Here is a 25,213-nt window from a genome sequence, read left to right on the forward strand (position 1 = left end):
CTTTGAAAAAATCTTCTTCAGATATTTCTTGGCCCAGTTTTGACGTTTCAACTTATGTTTCTTGTTCAGTGGTGGTTGGGTTTCAGCCCTCCTTACCTTGGCCATGTCTTTGAGCACTGAACACCTTGTACTTCTGGGCACTCCAGGTAGGTTGCAGCTCTGGAATATGAAAGTACTGGAGGATAATGGGTTCCTGGTAGCTTCACGTTTGATTCTTCTCAAATCTTTGGCAGCTAATTTGCGTCTTTTGTTCTCAACACGTTTCTTGCGACCCTGTTGACTATTTGCAACAAAATGTTTGATGGTTCTGTGATCACACACCAATATCTTAGCAATTCCAAAAGTGCTGCATCCCTCTGAAAGACTTTTTACAATTTTTGACTTTTCAGAGTCAGTTAAATCTCTTTTTTGGCCCATTTTGCCCGAGGAAAACTAGCTGCCTAATAATTCTGCACACCTTGATATAGGGTGTTGATCTCCTTAGGCCACACCCTCCCTCATTACACAAATACACATCACCTGACGTGCTTAAATCCAATAAGCATTCAAGTTAATACAGCTTGGAGTTGGAATATACGCATTAAAAATGATGATATGGTCAAAATACTCACTTGCCTAATAATTGTGCACACAGTGTAGTGACGCTCAGACTGGGGTGATGTGCTCGGATTTTCTTTTTCTAGTTAAAATTATGGCAGCTCCATTCTGCATTCGTCGTAATCGATTGATGTCTTTCTTCGGTGGTCCTGAGAAGAGAGCGTTACAGTAATCTAGTCGACTAAAAACAAACGCGTGAACTGATTTCTCATCATCTGTAAGAGGTGTAACTTTTGTTATATTCCTTAACTGAAATATGCTGTCCTAGTAATCTTATTAATATGTGATTTAAAATTCAGGTCCGAGTCAGCAATGACCCCTAAATTCTTTACCTCTGTCTTGACTTTGATTCCTAGTGGATCAAGTTTATTTCTAATCCCCTCATTATATCCACTATTTTTTATTTATTTATTTAGTAGGGTGTTTTAGTAAAGGAAAATGCCGCAGCAGCTGATGAGACAACTGTATGGCAGCTTTCAGTGTAGTTTTTTAGTGCCGGTTTCGCTGAGGTGGCTTCTGAAGCAGGTTTTAATTAACAGTGGGAGGTGGGCACCATTAGTCTGCACTTCTCCGTATGTGACAAGTGCACTCGGTGGTTTTTCAGGTGAGGAAGACGGACGTTTTGTGATGAGATTGCTATGCACGCTTATCATGGCAGCAGATGACTTGTTGCAAATGCTGGTAAGGCTACAGTATGTCCACACGACTGCGCTTTCATTTAAAAATGCAGATGTCAGTTTGCAGAAGTTTTCGCCTTTCCTCCACACTATGCTGGAGTTTTTAATCCTTGAAAGTGGAGACTTTTGAAAACTTACTCTTAAAATGGCAGCTCATTGTGAAAACGCATGCTGTGATTGGCTCGTGCTTACTACCTGGCCCTACCCTGATTGGATTCTGCTCACTGCATTTTCTCAGCCACTTTGCTCGCCTTATACTCGTCTGTTTTTCTCAATAAAAGTTCCACCTCATGGAAGTCTTTTTTGTTTTTCATATTGCTATGTGGAAATGCAAGCTGCGAGTGGATGTCTGGCATGGAGGACGCTTCCTCTTCCTGTTTCTGCCGATGTGCACGTGCTCAGTTCAAGATTCAAGTGTATTTACTGTCATTTCATCCATATCCAGTAGTACAGCATACAGTGAAACGAAACGACGTTCCTCCAGGACCAGGGTGCTACATAGAACACAGGACAACGAAGAATCCACAACACGTAACATAAAGACACGTAATATACAACAAGGCGCATGTGAGTCAAATGTGCAACACTGCAGAGCAGAACACATCTATCAGATATCAGACCAGTCGGTCCATGAGTGGTCAGGAGTCTGACTGCTTGGAGAAGAAACTGTCACACATTCTGGTGGTGAGGGCCCTAATGCTTTGGTACCTTTTCCCCAATGGCAGGAGTGTAAACAGTGAGTGTGAAGGGTGTGTTGGGTCATTCACAATGCCGGTGGCTTTGTGGATGCAGCGTGTGGTGTATTTGTCCATGATGGAAGGAAGAGAGACACCGATGATCTTCTCAGCTGTCTTCACCAGCTGTTGTAGGGCTTTACAATCCCGGACCGTGCAATTCCCAAACCAGACAGTGATGAAGTGGCTCAGGATGCTCTCAGTGCAGCTGAATGTTCATGTCCTGTGTGTTTCTGGTCACTTTAGTGTGAGTGGAGATTGTAAATGAGGACATAATAGAGTGGACGTTCTCTAAGAATGTCTGTGTAGCCCACAATAAAGACCCTATAGGCCTGAGACTGCAGAGTGCGCGTGGGCGTGTCTAAGAGGCGGGGTCAGTGGAAATCGAACAGCCTTACCCGTCTGCGAGGGTCCACAACGTCACTATAATTAATTACAAAAATAGAATAGGCTTCTGGCTCCACGATCAACAGAAAGAGTCGTTCGCTACCCAATTTGTGTCAATGGTCTGTAAAGAAGAATCCTTGTGAATTCCCTGCCTTGGAAAAGTGCGAAATCAGCACTTTCGTCACACTCTGATGACGTAATCGAACCTGCGACTATGATGAGTGCCCGGCGGAGGAGATGGCGACTGTACGAGTGAGCGAGGCGGAGAAGATCTTCATCATGCACGGCGTGCAGGTAAGCGCTCAGCAGGAGAGTGGACACCTTGACCAGTGAGTTACAGCAGTCAGGGGCGGGTATGCGAATGGAAGGGCGTAGAGTCTCCGCGAGGCGTCAGGAAGGTTAAAACCAGCAACTCGTGCTTCAATGAGTTCACGGCGTGCCCAACTATCAGGGCGAGCAGCGTGTGTCTAGTGGTGTCGAGAAATGAACACTTCAGCGGTCTGCGTGTTTAATTAGCAGCAGGACTGGCTCGGAGCAGCTCGTGTGTTCTTAGGGTGGTCCCGTCTGTCCTCATGGCGATCAGAAACGAATCGGCTGCATGAAGACGGTTTACCGGTTAACTCTCAAGTCAAGCTCAGCTCGGCGGCGTCCACGTTCGCTTCACGAGCCACGAGCCCCGAGCGGCGAGGCGATGCTGTGCTGTATTCGCTTAACGGTTTGTTTATTAAGATATCAATCGATTATCCGTCCATATAAATCTTGAAAAGATACGCAGTGTCGAGTAGGCCATAGGTGCTTACAAATCAGACGTCATCAGACGGGCAGATTCTACGGATCTTCGTGGTGTTTTAACTGCAGTAAGGAATTCAGATGAAATTGAAATCCCGTTTTACAAACCGTAACACATGACCTCGTATTGGATTATTGGGCTTTGTGAATGTGGTATAGACCCATTATTTTAAAAAGATGAAGACAATTTTGTGTATTGGCCATCTGGAATTTTAGAAAAGCTAAGTTAACATCAGTGTCCTTAAAGTCCGTAGTAAAAGGTTTTTAGAATTCCTTTTTCCTAAAACTTTTTATATGCATATGGCCTTCACTTCATCATGAAGTGCTTGGAGATGCTAATTATGAGGTGCGTGAGAAGTGCTCTCCCAGCCTCACACGGCCACTCCAGCCAGTCCACAGAGCACGCCGTGTCCTGTGCTCTTCACCTTAGTAACTGGACAGTGGCTATTGATTTCAGTTCATCATCATCATCATCCTCCTCCCTCAGAAGCTGAGACTGGTGGGCTTCAGCACGTCTGTCTGCAGTCCGTCCTCGGTCAGTCTGCATTGGTTTTATTCTCTCCAGCAACACCACACTGAGCACCAGCGTCCCCTCCACAGGGTTGTGTGCTCAGCCCACTTCTTTTCACCCCGCTGACTGCACTGTAAACTCAAACCGCAGCACCAGGTTTACCGATGGGATAACCGTGTTGGGTCTTATCAGAAATGGAGATGACTTCGCATCTGAACATGGAGTGTAACAGCACGTGAACGGGGGCAAGAAAATCAGTCTTACTCTGTATGGAAAAGACAAAAGGAATGGCTGCTGCTTTAAGCTGATGGCACAGTACGTGACGTCTAGTTGTGGGGTACGTCAGATTCGGTGACTAAAGTTGTGGGCCGTGTCGGCAGACCATTAAATCACTGGACGTGTCAAATTACGTGACCACATGTCTGGTAACCAACAGCATGCTGGGTAAACTGTGTGTTCAGCTGCAGTCTCGTTCTTTTGGTTTTTTTCCATTTTGTGGTGGAACTTAAAACACAAGATATCTTGTCTTCTGTTTGTGAAGTGCAACTTTGTTCCTTGTTACTGCGTTATCAGCATTGTACTTCTAGACAGGCAGTCATCTCTCATTTGTTTTTGTCGAAGTGAGTGGCTCCTTCATTGGTGCCCACTGCTGTGACTCACTAAAGTCATGTAAATGAAGGCTGTGTCTGAAATTCACTGGAAAAGTCATGGAGTGTGACGTGGCCTTTATTACGAGCCGTGCCCTTCACTCCCCACTGCATATGGAGGAGCACTCGCTTCCAAGGTGTTCACCTGGAGGATGACCTCACAGGGGGCCTCATGTATAACGCCGTGCGTAGAACTCGCGCTATAACATGACGTAAGCACGAAAGCTGAAATGTGCTTACGCACAGAAAAATCCAGATGCAGGAATCTGTGCGCACTCCAACTTCCATGTTCGTCCGCTACATAAATCCCGATCAGCGTGAAAAGTAACGCTCGTGCACGCACTTTCTGTCCCGCCCCCAACTCCTCCCAGAATTACGCCTCTTTGAATATGCAAATCAATATAAACTGCCCTTAAGCTCAGCCTTCTGTGAAAAGTACGGGGGAAAATATAAGAATTTCAGCGAATACCAAGTGGAGGCAAATGAAAAACATACAATTTGTTCAAATAAACCGTGGAATAATCAACAAAAGGAAGTTGATCGAGTGACATAGCGTGTTGGAGAAAGTTGAACGCTCACGTTCACAAAATCGCACAGTGCCGGAAATAAAAAAGAAGTCACATATCAAAGTCGCCGTGAAAAGACGAGTTGTAAGCCCACCGTCTGAGTGTCATATGAAAGATTATTAGGGTACAGAGAAAAAAAAATAGGGACATAGTGGGGAAAAACACGAAATGTCAACTTCAATCTCGACATTTCCACTTTAATCACGTAGTTTATTTTGTCATTAAAGTAGAACATCATAAACGTCATCTTAAAATCGTTTAATTAACCAGTTTCTCAAATCACATCGTAATTAAAGTAGCACATTAAATGCTTTGTTTTGTATGTGATCTTCTATGTGCTCTGTGTGTGTGAATCACTACGTGCTTCTTAAACCGGCTCTCTTCCTCCAACTGGTCACAGAGTCCATTACATTTGTGACATTACAGCTCTCTGAATAACTCAAATACTGAGATGTATACGTGATGTCATTTTCATGATGATAGGAGTTAAAGCACGTTATTAAACAGGGGATCACGGTGGCGCAGTGATTGGTCATGTCTCACACAAGATGCTGCTACATGACCTTTGATGAAATAATTTATTGTAGCAGTCGTGTTTCTTTCAAACGTACTAACCTTCAATTCCTGTCCTTCCTTTTCTTTCTCCAAATACCCAATCGCCACTCAATCAGCTCTGTAACAGACGTTAAGCCATCTGTGAGCTTACAACGAAGATTCTTCAAAACTTTTAAGGAACATTGAAATATCTTCATAGTACGTGTTTAATTATTCTATCTGTCTATCCTCCCAGTGTCGCGCCAGTCTCAGTAAATATACAGCGCGAGGCAGGAACAATCCGTGGACCAGAGGGGACTGGTCAGGCGGTCTCGTGGTCTGGAATCCCTGCAGATTTGATTTTTTTTCTCCAGCCGTCTGGAGTTTTTTTTTGTTTTTTCTGTCCCCCCTGGCCATCGGACCACCTTACTCTTATTCTATGTTAATTAATGTTGACTTTTCTTATTTTCTTACTTTGTCTTTTATTTTTCTATTCTTCATTTTGTAAAGCACTTTGAGCTACTGTTTGTATAAAAATGTGCTATAGAAATAAATGTTGTTGTTTTAGCTAGCGCTGCGGCACCGAGTCTCGCATGTTTAAATATTAACAACACAGATTATTTAAATGAAGTTCAAGTTTTATCTGTATAATTTAATAAACATATTTTGCTGCATTTCATCTTAAAAATGATCTCGTCATCATCTGTAAATACGCGCTTTATAAAGTGGCTCAGGTTGTGCGATATTATAACTGTAGTGCTATAAGTTTACAGTGGGGTGATTGTACTTATAAGTCCAGACAGTTCTACAAGGAGCAATTGATTGAGTGCGTTTAAAGTTCTTGGGATGAAACTGTTTGTGAACCGCGAGGTCCGTACAGGAAAGGCTTTAAAACGTTTTGCAGTGGCTGAGGTAGCGTGTCCTTGAAGCTGTATCCCGATAATTCTCTTTTCGATCAGCTGCTGCTGTGATTCCCACTCAGATACAGTGATATAAATACTCTGAGTGGTGCAGTGAGAGAAATATGGAAAAAGATGATCCGCTGTGGCAACTCCTAACGGGAGGAGCTGGAAGAAGAAGAAGAAGAAGAAGAAGAAGTGAGAGTAGCAACGCTAAAGCAGTTATGCTATTTGGAATACTATGGCTGTTCCCTGGACCATTATATTGTTACAAGTTAATTACAATCAGATGCATTACACTAATAAACAATATGCGGTTAGTTTCGGTGTATTTATAAAATAATGAGTAGCCACACAGGGACAGTAGCACTGCTTTGATGCTGGGTGCCACCAGCCTGCTAAACCGAGCGGAGAACTTGTGTACGTCAAGGTATGAGGTTCCGTGGAAAAGTGCGCGGCTTTACGCCAAGTGTAGGTTTTATACATCGCGATTTGAACGTAGAAAAGTTCTTACGCAACATTTCTGTGCGTACGCACCATTTATACATGAGGCCCCTGGTCCAGCAACTCCATCTCTTTAGCTAAGAAAAGGCACAGCAGCTGAGGAGACCCCCTGACCACATTCTATAGGCGTGCCATATTGGCGCGGTGCATCACTGCCTCCTGTGAGGAATTGCCACTCGTTGAAACCCTGCAGCTGGTGGTCCACACTGATGAATAATACAGATAATTGGGGCCCTCTCGTGCATCGGCAGCATTGTGAGACCCCTTGATAGGTTGAAGGTGCCGGAGTACGTGAGCCAGTCCTGCCAGCCTGGGCTTCACCTTCTTTCCAAAAGCCCCTAAGGCTTCTCGGCACTAAAGGTTCAGTTGCACTAAGCTGTGTCTTTGTGTTCACTTGTGAGGTGTGACCCCTGCGCCCTTGTGTACATACGTAGTGTGTGTGTGTGTGTGTGTGTGTGTGTAGGACCCCGTGCCGCTTACCTGCATGTTGCACTGTTGAAATGGCAGCAGGTTATTTTGTGCCACTGTACGCTCGTGTATGGATGGCATGACGATGAAGGCCCGCCCACCACACCACACGCACCAAAGAGACTCCTGATGATCTTCACCAGACGCACACAAACACACACAGTGCAGGGTGTTTTTCTCTTTTAGGAGGCACAGCCTGTTCTTTTTTTTTTTCTTCCCCACATGAGCCCCCTTTGGTGCCACTTGGTTTGTTAACACGACATTTTTTTTTTTGGTTTCTTCCTTGTAGGATGACCTGAGGTTGGATGGCCGCTCATGTGAAGATTATCGGTACGTTGAGGTGGAAACTGATGTGGTGTCAAATACAAGCGGATCTGCCCGAGTCAAACTCGTAAGTCAGAAAGGTGTTCATATTTAATTAGTGAATGCAGCAATTGTTGGATGTTCATATAATAATGAGTGGCACCATGGTGGGCATGTGTGTTTGCAGTTATCAAATATTTGTCTGGTCCGTTTAGGTCTTTCCCACCTTTGTCACATCTGACCCTCACCCTTCATCTTGCAGGTGGTGAGCCCATAAGATGGCACCACATGACCATTCTGAGCTGTGCCCAGGCTGGGTACAAGTGTGGACTTAACATCACGTCCAGGCCAGGCTCCAAGAGGGGGTCCCAGAAATCCTGTCATAGACAGGGTACACTGAGGTCATGAGTTGTGGGCAGTGGCCCCAAGATTGATATTACAAGTGCAAGGGGCAGAAATGGGGTGTCTTCACAGGATGACCAGGCTGACACCCCATGGCAGTGATTTTAGAGGAGCCTCTTGAGTAGAGTCACTGCTTCTCCAGCCCGAGAGGTGCCAGTTCAGGTGGCATGGGTGCATCGTAAGGGTGGCTTCCCTAGAGCTGCTCCTGGCACATCCCACCCAGGACAAGCTTGGAGGGATTAGATCTCTGGACTGCCTTGAGAATGCCTGGAAATTCCCCAGGAAGAGCTGGAACATTGATGAGGACGGGGAAGTCTGGGCTGTCCTGCTTGGACTTCTAGCACTGCAGCCGTCACGAGGAAAAGCAGTTGGAGAAGGCGAGGCAAATGTCAAACGTTTAAAGCCATTCTGAGTGTCGTCATTTCAGATTAAAGAGAAGGCTTTGACGTGGCAGCTCCTTGAAAAGAGGAGAAGTGGGGTCTGTGTTGGCCCTTAATGATGCCTGGCCAGGCCGCCAGACACCCCTGGGCACACCCCTATATGCCCACCCACTTACCAGCTAATGTAACGGCACATCTTTGGATTGCATTCAGTCACCACACACCCCCTGAAGCACTGACGTTCGGTGCTGCGGCATGCTGGACGGCCACAAAAGTCTTACTCGCCGCTGACGTGTGTCTGTCACTGCGCGTCATTCAAATTTTCACTGCTTGTCTTCCTTTCTTTTCTTTTAGGGACACACTGATATTCTTGTTGGTATTAAGGCGGAGATCGGAAGGCCCAAACTAGACAGGCCAGATAAGGGGTGCCTGGAGTTCTTTGTTGACTGGTGAGTAGAAGCAAATGAGACCACCCTCGGGGTGTCAAGTGTGATTTTGCGGCAGTTTTATTCAATTACAGGTCATTCACTTCCTTTTTTGATCTTTGGGACACAGTTCCACTTCCACAACCATCACATAAAACTCTCCTGCTCCCTGTTCATATTTGAAAAGTGGGCAGCCCCCCACATAATCTAAAAGCATACTCGGTCATGTGGACGAGCGGGGGGGCCGCACTGCTGTCATGTCAAGTCACAATGTCACGGCCAATGGTGTTTTAGCATTAAGGGCCAGTGGAGCTCATGTTGTGACTTCATTATTAAAAAATGATCAGGTGCTCAATTATCCAGAAAAATGCTTCTTGAAGTCTGTGAAGTGGTCTTCATTCTGAGCGCTTCCAGCTAATGAGTGGACCAACTGGCCCTGCAGTGGTCTCTGTACCCTGGGCCTTTGTATTTCACTTCCTGCCCTGACTGGATTTCAAATGTGGTTTTGATGGCCTTCTCGTTTCTTTTTATTCCTTTGTTTGTCACTATTGATGGTCAGACGGTTTCCACAAATCTTCTGTTATGCCCTGTATGTCCTGCGGGTGGTCCCTCAAGACACAGGGCCACTTGTCCATCACCGTCAAGGACCACGCACAGTCCCTTGTGACTCATTGTGCAAGTGCAACGGTGTTGGTGAGCTCTCCTGTGTTTTTGTGGTTTGCTGTGGATTTTGCGACCTTTTGCTCTTCCTATTGACCGCTCTTTGGATTTTGTATATCGGGACTGCGTTTGCTTTTGGGATTCCTAATTTTGAAGGCACGGCTTTCTGTGCCTTTTGCTCCTTACAGCCTATTTTAGTGCCACTGGGCAATTTTACAGAAATAGAATTTCATGTCCTTTACTGCTAGCCAGGGGTTTGCCAGTATGTCGCCCTCTAGTGGACATTTGTGGGATATCTGGAGACTTTTATGTTAGAGGATACGTCAGTTCACAATGGCGAGTGCACATGTTCAACCTGAACTGTTCAAGTTGAGCGATGGGACTGAAAGGTCATTGCCCGTTTTAAAATGGGGGCCAGACCCAGCCTTGGGCAGGGTGCCACTCTATCACAGGTGCCGCTCACACACACAGTGGCAGAAATGAAAGGGCGGAGGTGAACATGCAAACTCCACAGAGACGTCAACTGGCCGTGAGATGTGACCCAGCAGTGGCGCTACCCACTGTCCTGGTGGGCGGCCTTGGTTTCAGGTCGTCTACCGCACTGTGTAGTTAAAGGACATTTTCAAACATGTGGCAGTCTGTGCCCACCCCTACTAGGACTACGACTACTAAAGGCAGAGCTGCACCCAGAATTTGGAGCTCAAGTCCAAGTCTAACTGAGGCCTTCACAGTCCCAGAGTCCTGTGTGGCAGTGAGTGTAACGGCTTGTTGTGCCTCATGGGGGGACGCGCCGTCTCTGAGCCTGGTGTTGGTGTGGGCTCATCTATGGTGATGTGTAAATTAATGACAAAGAAACCTCAATGGTGGTGACTGGTGACACTTTGGGTACAAGCAGCAAGTAGGCCGCTGCGAACTTGTCACATGCTTGTTTCTTCCTGCGTTTGTGTAGGCTCTTGTACTTTATTATAAGTTCTACGTTTAACTTGCGACTGATTGGTTTATTTAGCTCTGCGAATGCCACTCCAGAATTTGAAGGACGGGGAGGAGAAGAACTCGGGACGGAGATCGCCAACGCGCTCTACAGGGTGTATGACAACGAGCGCAGTGTGGACCTGAAGAGTCTGTGCATCACGCCCATGGAGCACTGCTGGATTCTCTACATCGATGTGCTGGTCAGTAGCCGCCGACGGATGGGCAGTGGTGGTCCGGCAGCTCCTTACTGAGAGGAGTCCACCTGCGAGAGGAAGTCGTTTTATTCCTTTCAAGCTGGCCTTGTTCACAATAACCCGTGGACTGCTGGCCTAGTGTGTAAAGTGTCCGCTAATTCAAATTTCATTTAATTGTAGAAAAACCGCCTTCACCTGCCAGCGAGCCTCCTTTATGTGCACAGGACAAAAAAATTGTCATCTTCTATGGCTTAGTGCAGAAACGTCATGTGATTAAACTGAACTGAACAGAATGGAACTGCAGCCCACCGTACTGTGAAGTCACTCACGACACACGACGCACACTCCGGCGGGCATCACCCTCGACACACTCCTTCTAAGGCCAGTTTGTCACACGTATTCATACGTTTTTCATTCCAACAGGTGGTGCATACACCCGACACTCTTGCGTGAGTGAAGGACAATTTAAATTGAAAAGGAAGTGCTAATCCCATTGACTGTCAGACCGATGGTCCGAGTGCAGGGGTCTCCATCTTATGTGCCCTCTTTATACAGTACAGCAGCTGTTTTGCCTGATTTGTATCTCCTGCCATTTTGGAGCGTTCGTTAACGCAGGAGGAGCACCTGAACGTTTAACAGACTTGAATGAGATCAGCACTCCCTCGATGTGAATGTCCCTTTATTAATTTGCAGTGTCCGTTTGTCTGTTACCAGAGTCATACAGCAGCGTTGCTTACGGGATTCTGAAAGGCCGCGCTGACCTCTGAGAAAAGCCCCTCGTGAAATAAAACCCACCCAACAGATGTTAATGTTAAATAGTCCCGAAGGGTCGCAGCTCGGCCTGCACAGAAAATGAAGAAAACGCGTCCACGTGGACTTGAATATATCGTGGGGGACGCGAGCTTCAGATTGGCCAGCTGGTCTGCTCACATGTGACACGAGCACACAGAGATGGCAGTTGCCAGTCGGGAGCTTTGTTTCCTCCATTTTTTACATGAAAAAACATCCGAGTTAACATCGTTCTTGACTCCACCGACAAAGAGCAGAAGGCAAAAGATAACGTTTTGTTTTTGCTAGAGTCTTCCATCAGTAGTTCAGAGTATCGGTTCTTTTTGTATTTCCACCTTAAAGGGATTGTGTCTGCATATCTGTAAGGTGGTCCTTTGGCTCTGTCTCAGCCATTCCAACAGATGGCGCATCACAGGCCCTTGCAGTGTTGCATTTTATTACCACAGATGTCATTTGTTGGAATGGCAGACGCATTTGCGGCGCTGACGTTAGTGATGGGGTCTACGATGTTAAGTGCTTTGGTTTCTACTCGTCTTCGACGTCTCGCACTCCTCGTGCTTTAGTTATTTATTAACTCTTTAAGTTTTCTCAATACAAAGGGGAAGTTAATAATTCTCTGCACCTTTGTGGTCATTTTGTTGGGGCTGCTGGACAGCGGTGGTCACGTTTTGACCTGACCGGTGAGTTTCTCTTGTCATTTTCTGGCCACTCTGCTCTCCTGTCCGCACCAAAGAGGGGCCAAAGGCGTACAGGGGGGCTACAAATCCCCCTCAGTTTGTCAGAGACCAGTAGTGGTGCTGCTTCGTGCTTAACCCTGCTCAGGCTAGTAGTACACAGTCTGCCATGGTGGGCTTCGGCCCATAAAAAAGCAGATGGCTGCTCTGTGGTGCAAATGGGGAGCACAGCGGCCAGAAAACGACACGAGAAGCTGACTGATGAAGGTCGGAGTTTCACTGCTGACGTCCACGGGAGTGGGGAACGCTGCACAGCCCACCCAAACACAACGATGACCGCAGTACAGAGAATTGGGGCCGTGCCCTCGCACTCATTTTTTACTGGTTTAGTGTTAAATAAATGAATTTAGTGAAGAAGAGAATTAAATTAGCAGTGAGGCCATCTAGAAGTCCGAATGATGAGAGCTCCGGGGGTCCCGAGGGTCTCGCCATCTAAAGTGCACTTAACTTTGATTCGTTTTCACGTTGAAGTATTAAATGTTGTTGTTCTCTCTTCCTTTCTCCCCTCAGCTGCTGCAGTGCGATGGCAACTTGTTTGATGCGATTTCTCTGGCGATCAAAGCTGCACTTTTCAGCACAAAGTAAGAACCCCCCCATAACCCCCCCCACCGTTCATGCTGGTCTTTTGGTCCAAACTACCGGGGTGGCGACTGCAGGGCACGACGTTGGGCGCCTCAATTGGTGGTCTTGGTTTTGTTAGCCGCTCGCAGTGCGCGTCTCGCCGTTTAGAATGGAGGAGTGTGGAGCTGCTGGTGGTCCTCAGAGGTGGGCGTGTTTGCTGCCAACTCGGGCCATTCGGAGGTAAGAACTGCGGCTGAGCAGCGGCCCCCAATTTGCCGATTTCTGTTCATGTGAAGCGTCGGCCCACCTGGACACGATGGCTTGAATATGCGATTTTTAAATCGCTCCCCTAATATGAAGGAATACAATTAAAAGAGGGGCTGGCTGGGGGGCTCGAGTTCAAAATTACAGAGAGACCGCTGGCCAGGATCCACGTGGCAGGGCAGCAGAACGTTGAGTCGGCCCCGAGTTTCATGTAATTGTGGTGACTCATGAGTGGCGCGGGGTCTTTGACTCATCAGTGCTGATCTACACCTGCCGCTCCCCCGGGGCTTCTTCTCACGGCCCCTAAGACATCATTTCCATTTTTTTTTTTTTTTTTAACTTTTGCTTTATGACTTTTTTTTCTCAAGTGGCCCAGTGTTGTCAAAATTTGAGGTAGAAGAGAATGGCTGGCACTGTGCCCCCTGAAAAGGGCATTTAAAGGATTGACAGTACGGTGGGCATTTCAGTCCTATGAACTTTTTAACCCTTTCAACCTAAAGGCTGGCGTAACGGCCCACCTACAGTATCTGCCGTCATACCCCAGCTGGCCTGAATGTCGGCCCATGCAGATCGTATCTTGTGGTCCATTGCCATAGAGGCACATTCCCAAAAGGCCGCTAGACGTCTCTGCCACCATAACCCGGCTACCTGGTTGGAATGCCACCCTCCTCTCTGTTAGACTAAGCACCTCATTTACCGCCGTCTAGTTATGCTACTCATGCAAGCAACGCTGCGGTTTTTTGGCTGCAGGTCACCTTTTGTGTTTTCTGCTTGGTGTCCAGCTGAGCTCTACACTGGCATGAGAGGAACTCGAACCCAGAGCTGTGTAGAGTGCACTGAGCAGTAGCAGCCGTGCCACCTGCACTTCAGAGCAGGTCATCCACCTGAAGATCAGCAGGGTCAGGCCCGGCCAGTGCTTGGATGGGAGACCAGTCAGGAAAAGCTGCCAGAGGTGGCATTGGCGAGGCCAGCAGGGGGCGCTTACCCTGTGGACTGAGTGTGGGGATCACAATGCCTCCATAGTGCAGTGACGGGCACACTGAGCTGTACAAATGGCAGCGTCCTTCACATGAGACATAAACAGAGGCTCTCTGTGATCATTAAAGACCCCTGGGCATCCTTCGTAAAGAACGGCTGTCTCTAACTGGCTAATTGTCTCTTGCCACTTGACCACCTAACCGCTTGTGTGTGGCGAGTGTTCTGGAACAAAAATGGCTGCCATCTCCTCATGCAGGTTGAGGTCACACATCAGTGGTGTTTGAAGTGACTCCACGCTGACTGTGAAAGGCGCTATATAAATGTAAAGAATTCCTATAATTAAGTACCAGCGGGCAGAGAGAGCTTCTGTCCTTGTGCTCCGTTGTGACGTCTCTTTCCAAACACCAGTGTCCCCAGAGTGGACTGCGCTGCACCTGAGGGTCTTTGGGCACTTGACGCCAGACTTGAGAGCCCCACAGGACGACTTGATCGGGAGACGGTGAAGGTTCTGCCACTTAAAGTCGTTTTGAAGCGAATCGCTTTGGTGTCGGGCCTGGACGGTGGGCAGTTGGCAGTGGTGAAAGCCTGCTCAAACCTGTTAGAACGTTGGCGGCTCATCGTATTCACCTCACCAGTTTACAAAGCGAAAAGTTTACATTTCCAGAGGTGTTGAAACTTGCTGGGGCTTCTGGTGCTGAAACGCTGGGAAGGGCAGGACTCAAAGGGTGAGAGACCACCGTGTGCCAACCACTTCAGCCTCATTGTCTCCCACCTGGAGTGCACTTCTCGTTGGGCACAATTAATGGCACACCGGTTTGGGGGATGGCGGCAGGGCGTCTTCAGCCTTTCTGGTTTATTAAATAATGCGCTCAGTCATTGTGTCTCTCTTACTTTTGTCATTTATGTAGACCACCACATTGCAGAGACCCCCTTTTCTGTTTCTCAATTCGGCCCACTGGGATTTAGTGTAGTAAAACAATAAAGGTTGGGTGGTCAGAGTCCAAATTACACCTCCATGTGGAGAGGAAGACGATGGGAGATGCTGGCCTGTTACAGAACAGCTGGGCGAGTTTTTAAGCGAATGTCTGCAAGAGCGGCGGGCCGCCGTCAAGACCCCATTGTTACGGGTCAGTGAAATTTGAAGATGAGCTTCTTCATCATACATTATAGAGTGAAAGAACCAGGGGGTTGCGTCCTGTACGACTTTAAAGGAGGAAGTTCAGGTCTCTTCTAAATTATGAGGGCGTTGAACCGGAGAGGACACGATGACCCTTGTGAGCCCCCTTTTTTATGGCTAACCCTTTAACGTGTTTTGAATTCCCCAGGATCCCCAAGGTCCAGATGATGGAGGATGAAGAAGGCACCACTGAAATTGAGCTCTCGGATGATCCATTTGACTGCGTGCGACTCAACACTGAGAACGTCCCGTGTATTGTGACGCTGTGCAAGGTATTTGGTGGTCTTGGCTTGAAATGTCACAGTAGCTGAAGGTCTGAAAAAGAAAACCACTTCACTAAAAGGGCAGCCATCATGTGAAAGTCAGCTAAAAATGTTATCGGGGGGCCCAAATCCCAAGACACTGCGGTAGCGTCAGCCAGGAGGAACGTCGCCTGCTAACCCAAATGCAGTTCCTCCAATTCACTCGGGGGCAGCAAAGTGATGGCGGGGAGTTGAGCCTTTGAGGTCGTCCAGCAGGGAGCGCTAGCTGGGCCAGGGTCAGTGCCGCTTTAAAGCCACAACAGTGAGACCGAGTCACGACACCAGTGCCAGTTTAAAGGGGGCAGTGGAGGTCTAGCATGGCAAATGGACCCATCGTGGTCAGGAGGGCTGATCTCGCTCTTCTGGCTCCACAGGCTGTCGAGGTTCTGTTGCAGCCTGCAGAGAAGCCTGGTGGGCACAAGTTCAGCATGTGTGGGGTCTGGTGGTGGCGATGGTGACGTGCACAATGTGCCAACTACTTTAAGATCGTATTGTCCAATCCGTGTCAGGAGCGTCATTGGCCCGCTGCTAGAAGATTAAGGAAAACAAGGAACCTTCTTGATGTTTGTCCTGGCAAAGCCCAAGAAGTGTTTTCTCCCAGAGTTACGCAGCATAACAATAAGAAACAGAAGCAATGTGTGAATAATGAGTGATTGTTGTAATGTGGAGTCTCCATGATGGCACAATTGGCGCGAGGCCTTCAAAAATAAGCAAGGGAGCAGGCCAGACCTTTACCTGGAGGCTCACCTGAACTTGTCCAGGTCCTTAAGACCACCTACTGGTCCGCAACTGGGAAGCTGCCAAACAACCAGAAATATAGCAAGCAAGAGAAACGTCAGAAGCCCCACGAGAGCAGGGATGACCATAAACCCGTGCGTTGGATTAAAAGGGCAATCTTTATAAATCAAGGATTTATTCACAGAAAACGAGATAATACAAAGAAAATAAAACTCAAAAGAGCAAGAGGAGGCACAAAGGAATTACTTAAACAATACGCCTGAGCAAATGAGAGCCAACACCTAATCCAGAAATCGGAATTTTTAAAAGAGAGCACAATAAATCGAGAAATCCAGGATAGAAAACGCAATATTCGCTTAACTCCACAATACATGAATGATCTCCAACTCCTGAGCCTTCCCAACTCACTTATATAGCCAGAGGGTGGGCCTGCCTCCTGGGGCTCCACCCACAAAGAACAGCAGAACATTTTAAAGAGACCGAGCCTCAGTCAGTCATTGTCCAACCCGCTATATCCTAACACAGGGTTATGGGGGGTCTAATGGAGCCAATCCCAGGCAGGGCGCTAGCCCACCGCAGCAGAACATCAGCTATACATATAATGGAAAAGATTCCCTCTTTGATTGGCGTATTCAGCGTCCAGCAGCTTCACGCCCACTGGGAGTCAGTGCCAGCCCCAGAGCTGCCACAGCGGGTGACACCAACAGGCTGCCCTCTCCTTTTGAGTTTTTCTCGCAGTCGCTGATCTTGTCGTATTACCGGATTGAAAATCGCAGCCCACGTGACATTTGCTGACTCGTGTCTTATTCTGACAGCCAGTGGCGCGCTGCCTGACGGAGCCGGCGAAGTACCAGGTGTTTGGGTACAGCCGCAGTCTGTGCCCTTCGTTTCTCTTTTCCATTCTGTTAGGAGATGTAAAATGCGTGACGCTGTACAGACGCCCTTCTCTTGTGTTGGCGAGGTCCACTGCCCCCATGCTGCCTGGCAGAGGTGCCGCTGTGCGAAAGCTTAGTGGTTGAGGAGCATTTGGCCGCACCCTCAGCCCCTTTTCCCGTGTCATTAAAGCCCCGGGACGTCAGGCAGACGAGCGTCTCTTCTGTTTGTGACGTTCCCTATTCCTGCCTGCTCATTGGTTGTCGCCGACTGCCGAGACCATCAGATGTCTTTGATTTGCTCCTCTCAGCCCGTCGCAGGCTCACACTCGAGGACCGTCTGATTGTCTTCTCAGGAGCCCACCGCTAAACTCTTGGGGAGTGCGTTGTTGTCAGAAAGTGACTTTAATTTTTAACAGAATGACAGACAGTTGTGACACGTCGCCGCTCTCGGTTAAAGCCGCCATGTCGTGTACGGCTTTAAGTGTTAAACGTCGTCCGTTTCAAGGCGATTTCATCACCACTGGGTCGGCTCCAGCTGCCGTCATCCGTCTCCACTGAAGTCACATTCCTGCTGGCCCGGTCTGGAGACCCCCAAGGCCTCCTAAAATTCCAAAGTGCTCAGAGGATCGGAATTCCATCTGCTGGCAGCTCGGGGTCTTACAAACATCTGGCCGGTCAGCCTGCTCCCCCCTGAGACGTCCATCTGGTGAATGAGTCCGCACAGCCACATTTGTTATCTTAGCAGCCCCCAGGCACGGGTCAGTCAAACTAAAGGAACAGAAAAGCAGTGAAGTATGAAAGCTGCGAGGCCTCGGACCTGAGCTGATTAATGAGGGTTAGGCGCGCGCAGGGTGGAGACTAAGGCCGGACCACCTGTACGTCGTGTCCACTTTTAAAATGTCTTCTCTCTCCACTGCTGCAGATCGGTCAGAGACATGTTGTGGACGCCACGCTTCAAGAAAAAGCCTGCTCGGTGGCGAGCCTGCTGGTGTCTGTGACGAGCAAGGGGACGATCACGTGTGTCCGGAAGATTGGAGGAGGCAGCTTAGACCCCGAGAGCATCTATGAGATGATTGAGGTGAGACCACCACCTTTGAATTGGACACAGATATTAGCCTCCACTGACCACGCCACAGGCTTGGCATACTTGGGGAGCTGTGGTGGCACAGCGGGCATCGCTGCCACCTCACAGGGCCACTGGTCCTGGTTATGGTCTTCTCTGGATTCTGCATGTTAGTTGAGTTGGTGAGTGGACCCTGCGATGGACTGCCTGCCCCTGTCTCTCCCCCCATTACAGCACTGCGGGACCCTTGAGCTCGGAGTAAAGGAAAACTCTGCTCAAAGATGATGTGTCATTAGGAGTGATGGCTGAGATCTTTGACCTTCCCTTTTGATCTGCGTCTCCCTACCTTTGCTGAAAAGATTTTTTCTCTGACATTTGTTACGTTTTATTTGCGTTTCTTCTCCTAGTTTGCCTCATAAAATCTTCCATGACTTAACGTTACTTCAGTGTCACCGATGTAGCCCATCGTGGTGCAGGGGGCTCAGGCGTAGGTCCAGACCATCCTGTGATCCGCGGCCTAAACTGCCGTTTCCTTCCTTGGCTGCCCTCCCTCCGTATTGACGCCTTGACCGTTCACAGCGCCTTCTGCACGCACTCATCTGCCTCGTCCACTTCCTGCACATTCACTCCACTGGCTGGCACAGGTGCCGTCTGCACTCGCGTTTCCTCAACTCCTTGAGCAGAATCTGGCGGCCCACCCGGGTCAGTGGACTTCAGAGGGGAGATGTGCCTCCTAAATGCTGGCAGGTCAGACAGGAGCGCCTGTGTCAGATCCTCCTGTCATGAGCGGGTCCTGCTATGTGGCATTGCTTATCTGCAGCTTCTGCCATCTTTATAATAAGACGACACTCCTTTACATACTCGATCAGCTCTAAAAATATTCTAATAAGTGCAGCATGAGTGACGTTCATAAGCCACGTGCTACACAATGTCAACAACTGTTCTGCATGGGCAGGTGGCACCTGAACTTGCGCTCTGTGGGCACAGCACATTTTATGCCAACTTCAGCAGGACTCGTTAACTGGGGGGTCTTACTGCATATGCTGTATGTTGCTGAATGGGCACCTCATGGCTCACCTTTTGGGCCCATTCACTCCATTCTTTCTAGTGTTTTAGTCTCAGACCACAACACTCCTAAGCCACTAGTTTCAAAGACCCTCGTCCCACCTGAATGTTTTAGCAGCGCATGAACCATTGGGTCCCAACCCATCCCACTTCTGCTTCTTCTTTCACCTGCTCCTGTTAGGTGTTGCCACAGCGGATCATCATCTTCCATATCTTCCTCTCCTCATCTCGCTCTGTCACCCCTGTCACCTGCATGTCCTCTCTCACCATATCCATGCACCTTCTCTTAGGCCTTCCTCTTCCCTGGCAGCTCTATCCTTGGCATCCTTCACCTAGTATGCCCAGCATCTCTCCTCTGCACATGTCCACACCAACACAATCTCACCTCTCTGACTTTGTCTCCCAACCATCTAACTTGAGCTGACCCTCTAATGTCCTCATTTCTAATCCTGTCCATCCTCATCACACCCAATGCCAATCTTAGCATCTTTAACTCTGCCACCTCCAGCTCTGTCTCCTGTGCCACCGTCTCCAGCCCATAGAACACAGCTGGTCTCACTACCATCCTGTAGACATTCCCTGTCACTCTTGCTGATACCCGTCTGTCACAAGTCACTCCTGTCACTCTTCTCCACCCTGGCTGCACTCTCTTCTTCACTTCTCTTCCACAATCCCCGTTACTCTGTACTGTTGATCCCAAGTATTTAAACTCGACTCCCCTCATCCTCACCATTCCACTGACCTCCCTCTCATTCAAACACATGTATTCTGTCTTGGTGGTCCTGCTGACCTTCATTCCTCTCCTCTCATATCTCCACCTCTCCAGGGTCTCCTCAACCTGCTCCCTACAAACATCACAGTCCACGGGGACTCCTGTCTAATCTCGTCTGTCAGCCTGTCCATCACCATTGGAGATAAGAAAGTGCTCAGAGCCGATCCCTGATGTCATCCCACCTCCGTCACTCCTACCACAGACCTCACCACGGTCACACTTCCCTCGTTCATATCCTGTGCCACTCTTACGTTCTTCTCTGCCACTCCCGACGTCCTCATTCAATACCACAGCTCCTCTCAGTCACCCTGTCATTTGCTTTCTCAGGTCCACAAAGACAATGCGACTCCTTCTGTTCTTCTCTAAACTTCTCCATCAACGACCTCAGAGCAAACATCTCATCTGTGGTGCTCTTTCTTGGCATGAAACCATCCTGCTGCTCAATAATCATCATCTCACTTCTTAACTGACCGTCCACTACTCTTTCCCATAACTCCATGCTGTGGCTCATCAGTTTTATCCCCCTGTAGTTACTGCAGTCCTGTACGTCCCCCTTATTGTTAAATATCAGCCCACCAGTCCACTTCTTCTCCACTCCTCATCATCCTCTCATTTTACAAGATTCCATTAAAAACTTCAGTGCCATCTCTCCTTAACACCTCCATGCTTCCACAGGTATGTCATCTGGACCAATGAATGGCCTTTCCATTTTTCACCCTCTTCATCGCTGTCCTTACTTCCTCCTTGCTAATCCGTTGCTCTTCCTGATTCACTATCTCCTCATCATCCAACCTCTTCTCTCTCTCGTTCTCTTCATTCATCAGCCTCTCAAAGTCCTCCTTCCATCTTCATCACACTCTCCTTCTCAAATATTTTAAGGGGGGGGGGACTTACAAAAAAGACACTTAAGGTCACAAAGCCAGTTGTTTGGGTAAAAGTGAGTGGGGACACCAAAAAGGTCAAGAAGCTCGGCTTTAGAGGGGGTCCACATGCGGCGGTGCCATTGAAGTCAGCGGTGATGGCGTGTCTTGGAAGATCTTTTATGGGACGTTGGTGCCTTGGTGATTGAAGGTGGCAGGAGTGAAGCAGCTCATCAAAACTAGGAAAATAAAAAATGAAAACCGTGCCAGTGTCACTGAGCAGTCACGTGCTTCAGTCGTCGAGTGACAGCCATCAATGGAGCAGTCAAGTGCGCGTGACGAGAGCCGAGCCAACGATCTGCACATGCAGTCAGGTGAACGTTTAGCGAGTTTCAGTTCCGATGTTTTACTGGCGTGTGTTGCTTGTCTGGGCTCGGCGAGTGTGCATGTGATGATGACGATGATGACGATGCATTTGATTTCTATGCCTGCAGATGGTTACCTGGTTTAACTTGGCAGCGTGTCAGTAATACTAACCAGTAACCAGTAATAATTAACCAGATGTGTCTACTCCTTGATGTGCTGTGAAGCTGACAATATCCGTCCCCCTTTTTCCATTCCCAACCCGAGCCCCCCGCGTATGAACGGGCCGCGCAGCTTTATCTTGTAGCCCATTAATAGGGACCCTTTAGTTAGGCGTTCTTTACAGGTTTCTGTTAGTGGATTGCACGCAGCACGCTGTTTTCTAACTGGCCGTGTCCTTCGCGTTGTGCTGTGGTGACCCTGACCTCGCACATGCAGGATGACATGGACAGGAGCCCACCATTCTTTACTCTTGGAGACCCCCAATGCATGAGCGTAACCTTTCCTACAGCAGGTGCTTCCACCAACTGTCAGCCAGTCATTGTCCCAGCTGCAGGATCACGAGGTCTGCTGGCGCCAATCCCAGCCAGCACAGGGCACAAGGCAGGAAACAAACCCCGGGCAAGGTGCCAGCCCACCGCAGGGCACACACACTTGGGATCGCCAATGCACATAACCTGCATGTCTTTGGACTGTGGGAGGAAACCCACGCAGACACGGGGAGGACCGGGAAGTGAATCCACGTCTCCTAACTGCGAGGCAGCAGTGCTACCCACTGCGCCACTGTGCCACCCATTCCACCAACAGTGATTTGTTTATTTCTGTTGAGTGGTGGGAATAAAGTCACAAACGTTACTCGCACGTGTCACTCTACTAACGGGCTTCTCGACATCCACACGTCATTTCTCAGGACACGACCCGAGTTTTCCATGACAGTCCGGAATTCTCCTCAGGACCCGCTTTGCTGCAGAAGACGGTGACCCCAAGTCTTCAGTCCTGTAACCGGCAGGTTTAAAAGCGCAGAAGACATCTGGGGGACCCGCCACTCACCTCACAATTCAGTAAATGACTAAAAGAAGACGACGCCCGTCGGACTCTCCTGCCAAACACAACGCTTGAAAAGAACCGACAAGACCCCTGAAGAAGCTTGAAAAACGACGGACATTAAAGTGAGTTAATTTGCGGATCAGCCCTCAGAAAACAAACTGGGGGGCTGCACTTGGCTGTTTGGTTATCGGGGACGAGGCGCCCACCCCGCTGTCTGTTTGTATGCTCTGTGTGTCAATCCATCTTCACCACGTCACCGAGAGTGGCCACACACGACGTAGCCCACCACTGCCATAAAGTCGTCGAGTTTCAGTTGAAGCAACCTGCTGCCCATCGTCTGTCCACCAGCGGAGTGAAAAGGTGCCCGATGACAAATTAGATAAAGAGGCCATTTACACTTAAACATTGCATTTTGGGAAGTCCCATACCATAGAGACCCCCTGGACGCAGCCCCCCTGACCCCCCCCTTCATTTGTCAAACACGCAGACCAGTTGATATTCAAAGAGGATGCAGGATTTAAGGACTGTGGCCTCACTGGCACTCGACGACACACAAAGGGCAGCTAGAGGTGCCCACCGTCTGTAGGGCTTAGAAGGAATGGGAGGTCAAAAAAAATATTCAGTGGGTAAAGGTGAGGGGCCAAACTGGCACAAGCTAAGAGGGCAGCCATGCAACCTCAAATCCACAGCTCATTACAACAGCAGGACATCTCTGACCACTCAGCACGTCGGACCTCGTGACAGAAGACCCCGCCAGGCTCCACATGTGGTCACCAAAACTGGAAAAAGTGTGTCACCTGGCCTGGCGGACTCCATTTGTGCTGCAGTTTGCAGATGACTGGCTCAGAATTTGGCATCAGCCACTGGAGTCCATTGGGCCACCTGCCTTGTGCCAGTGGGAAAGGTTGGCACTGCACTGGCCCTGGTATTGCAGTGGTGTGTGCCTCTCAATGCCACCTGAATCTCACTTGAGTGCCAAAGCGTACCTGCCCACCACATGATGGCCACAGTCTGCCCTTTCTCAAGTGGATATCACACTGGCATGAGTGCGACGGTACGAGCCACTTGAGTGTCTCCAGGTCTCTGTCCAGTCGGGTACCTTAACATCGGGCAGGCACTCATTTAGGTATTCTTTTGACCTTTGTGACCCCCTGGTACAGTAAGTGGTACCTTGACCCTTTTTTTTTTTTTTTAATTGACAGGCCCACTGTGGCACTTGTGGCAGTCGGGTACCTCCTTAAAAAGTGATGAGCCCACCCGACTTGGCGCCGCACCTCCTTCTGCCATCATACCCAGTGAGTGGTGGTGCCGTTTCGTTCCACTGGTAGCTGCTGACTTGCACACGTGGCGTGGGCGTCTCTTCCAGGATTCACAGTTGCAGGAGGCCGTGAGCTTTGGAATTTGAGAGACGCTCCGCACGCCCAGCCTCGCTTGCTGAATCTCCTTAAAGGTTTCCAGTCCGACTCCACCAGTCGCTAGTTTGGTTCTGATTTCCGTAACGTTCTGCGTGCCGCGCTGCTGCCTGGCATCTTTCTTAAAGACACTTCCCTTAATGGCCAGTAGGTGTCCTCGAGTCACTCTAAAGAATTGGGCTGGCAGGGACACCTCTGGGGACACGGATGAGGGTCGGCACTGACCACTGTGCCAGGCCTGCCGTTTTGGAGATGTCCTGACCCTGTCACATCGCCGTCACAATTTGTCCCTCGTCAGAGTCGCTCCGGTCCTGCTGCTTGCCCAACACGTCACCTGTAAGAAGGGGCTCTTCGCTCGCCGCCTGACGTCCTTGTTCAAGTTTGTCATTCCAGCCACATCTAAGATACGGGGGGACAAAACTGAGTCACTCGGGACCAGAAGGGAAAGCCACAAAGAAAACAGGAGGTGCTTACAGACACACACTCGGAGTCACATACACAAGGATGGTGCTGAATTCACAAAGCCCACCCAATCCCTCTGTGGGCGGCAGTGGGCACCGTGGTGTGGAAGCGCCAGCCTGTCTCGCGGGTTTAGTCCTCTTACCGCCGCTACACATTCAGCTCGTGAGAAGGGACCGAGGGGTCTGTCACACTGGGACGAGATTGTCAAGGTCACTCACTTCACTGCTCACCACTTTGAATGCTGTGGCTGGCCGATGTCACCGTAGGACCCCTGTTGTGTGAGCTGGTGGCCTAGTTGGTGACGTCCGTGTGCAGTTGGGGTCTCCTCTCACGTGACCCTGTCACTCGCACTCTTTGAGGACGCGTCTGCATCGCTGAATGACGGGTGGGTGGGTGTCTGTGTGTGGGACCCCCCCAACCCTGCTTTGGGCTAAGCAGTTCATTCAGATTTTATGCCACCGTGTGTCACGTGTCCTGCCCAGGGCTTCATTTGATCCAAGTGACGTTTGGTGTTTTCTTTTTTCAAGACAGGGAAGCGGGTTGGCAAGGCGCTGCATGCGCCCCTACAGGACATTCTGAACAAAGAAGAAAGCCTGGGAAAGACTCGAGAGAAGGTGGGCTTCATTGGCTAGTGGGGGCACCCGGGTGTCTCTCTGGACTTCTGTGTTTTCCATTTGTTTGTTTGTTTCTTTCTTTTTTCAAATAAATCCACTTTTGTATTTTTGGTAAAGGCTGCCGTTTGTCTGCATTAAGTGTCAGTGCAGGGAACAGCCAGGCGCCCGCAGACCCCCGGTGCCAGTGCTTGGCCGTTCAGTAACCTTACAACTTGTCCCCAAGGAGTGAATTGTGCTGCTATTCTGTGACACCGTCTGTTGTACCAGTAGAGCTGCCCACCGTGTTCCCTCTGCCATTGATGTCAGTCATCTGTGGTCCTGGCACCACTGGGTTGGCAGACTGGCCTCTTCAGCTCCATCCACAGATTTAATGAAGGGGTTGGCGCAGTTTGGCCACACACAACCCTGTGACGAGGGCAACGTGGAGAGCATGATGGTGTGCCAGCCTGGACCCGCCGAGCTCCGTTGGTTAGCAAGGCCCAACTCCA

The 25,213-nt window shown here is 49.1% G+C and overlaps 1 protein-coding gene across 1 annotated transcript; it reads left to right on the plus strand.

The window, feature by feature from the left end:
• Positions 1-2,632: 2,632 nt before the first annotated feature.
• On the plus strand, positions 2,633-24,841 carry exosc7 (exosome component 7). The gene is made up of 8 exons (XM_039737629.1): positions 2,633-2,689; positions 7,603-7,704; positions 8,753-8,847; positions 10,490-10,655; positions 12,683-12,753; positions 15,301-15,424; positions 17,990-18,145; positions 24,639-24,841. Exons 1-8 carry the CDS (start codon positions 2,633-2,635, stop codon positions 24,741-24,743), a joined length of 876 nt encoding a protein of 291 aa, XP_039593563.1. The 3' UTR covers positions 24,744-24,841.
• Positions 24,842-25,213: the final 372 nt, after the last annotated feature.

Source organism: Polypterus senegalus, chromosome 15 (genome assembly GCF_016835505.1).
Source record: "Polypterus senegalus isolate Bchr_013 chromosome 15, ASM1683550v1, whole genome shotgun sequence".
Classification (NCBI taxonomy): Eukaryota; Metazoa; Chordata; class Cladistia; order Polypteriformes; family Polypteridae; genus Polypterus; species Polypterus senegalus.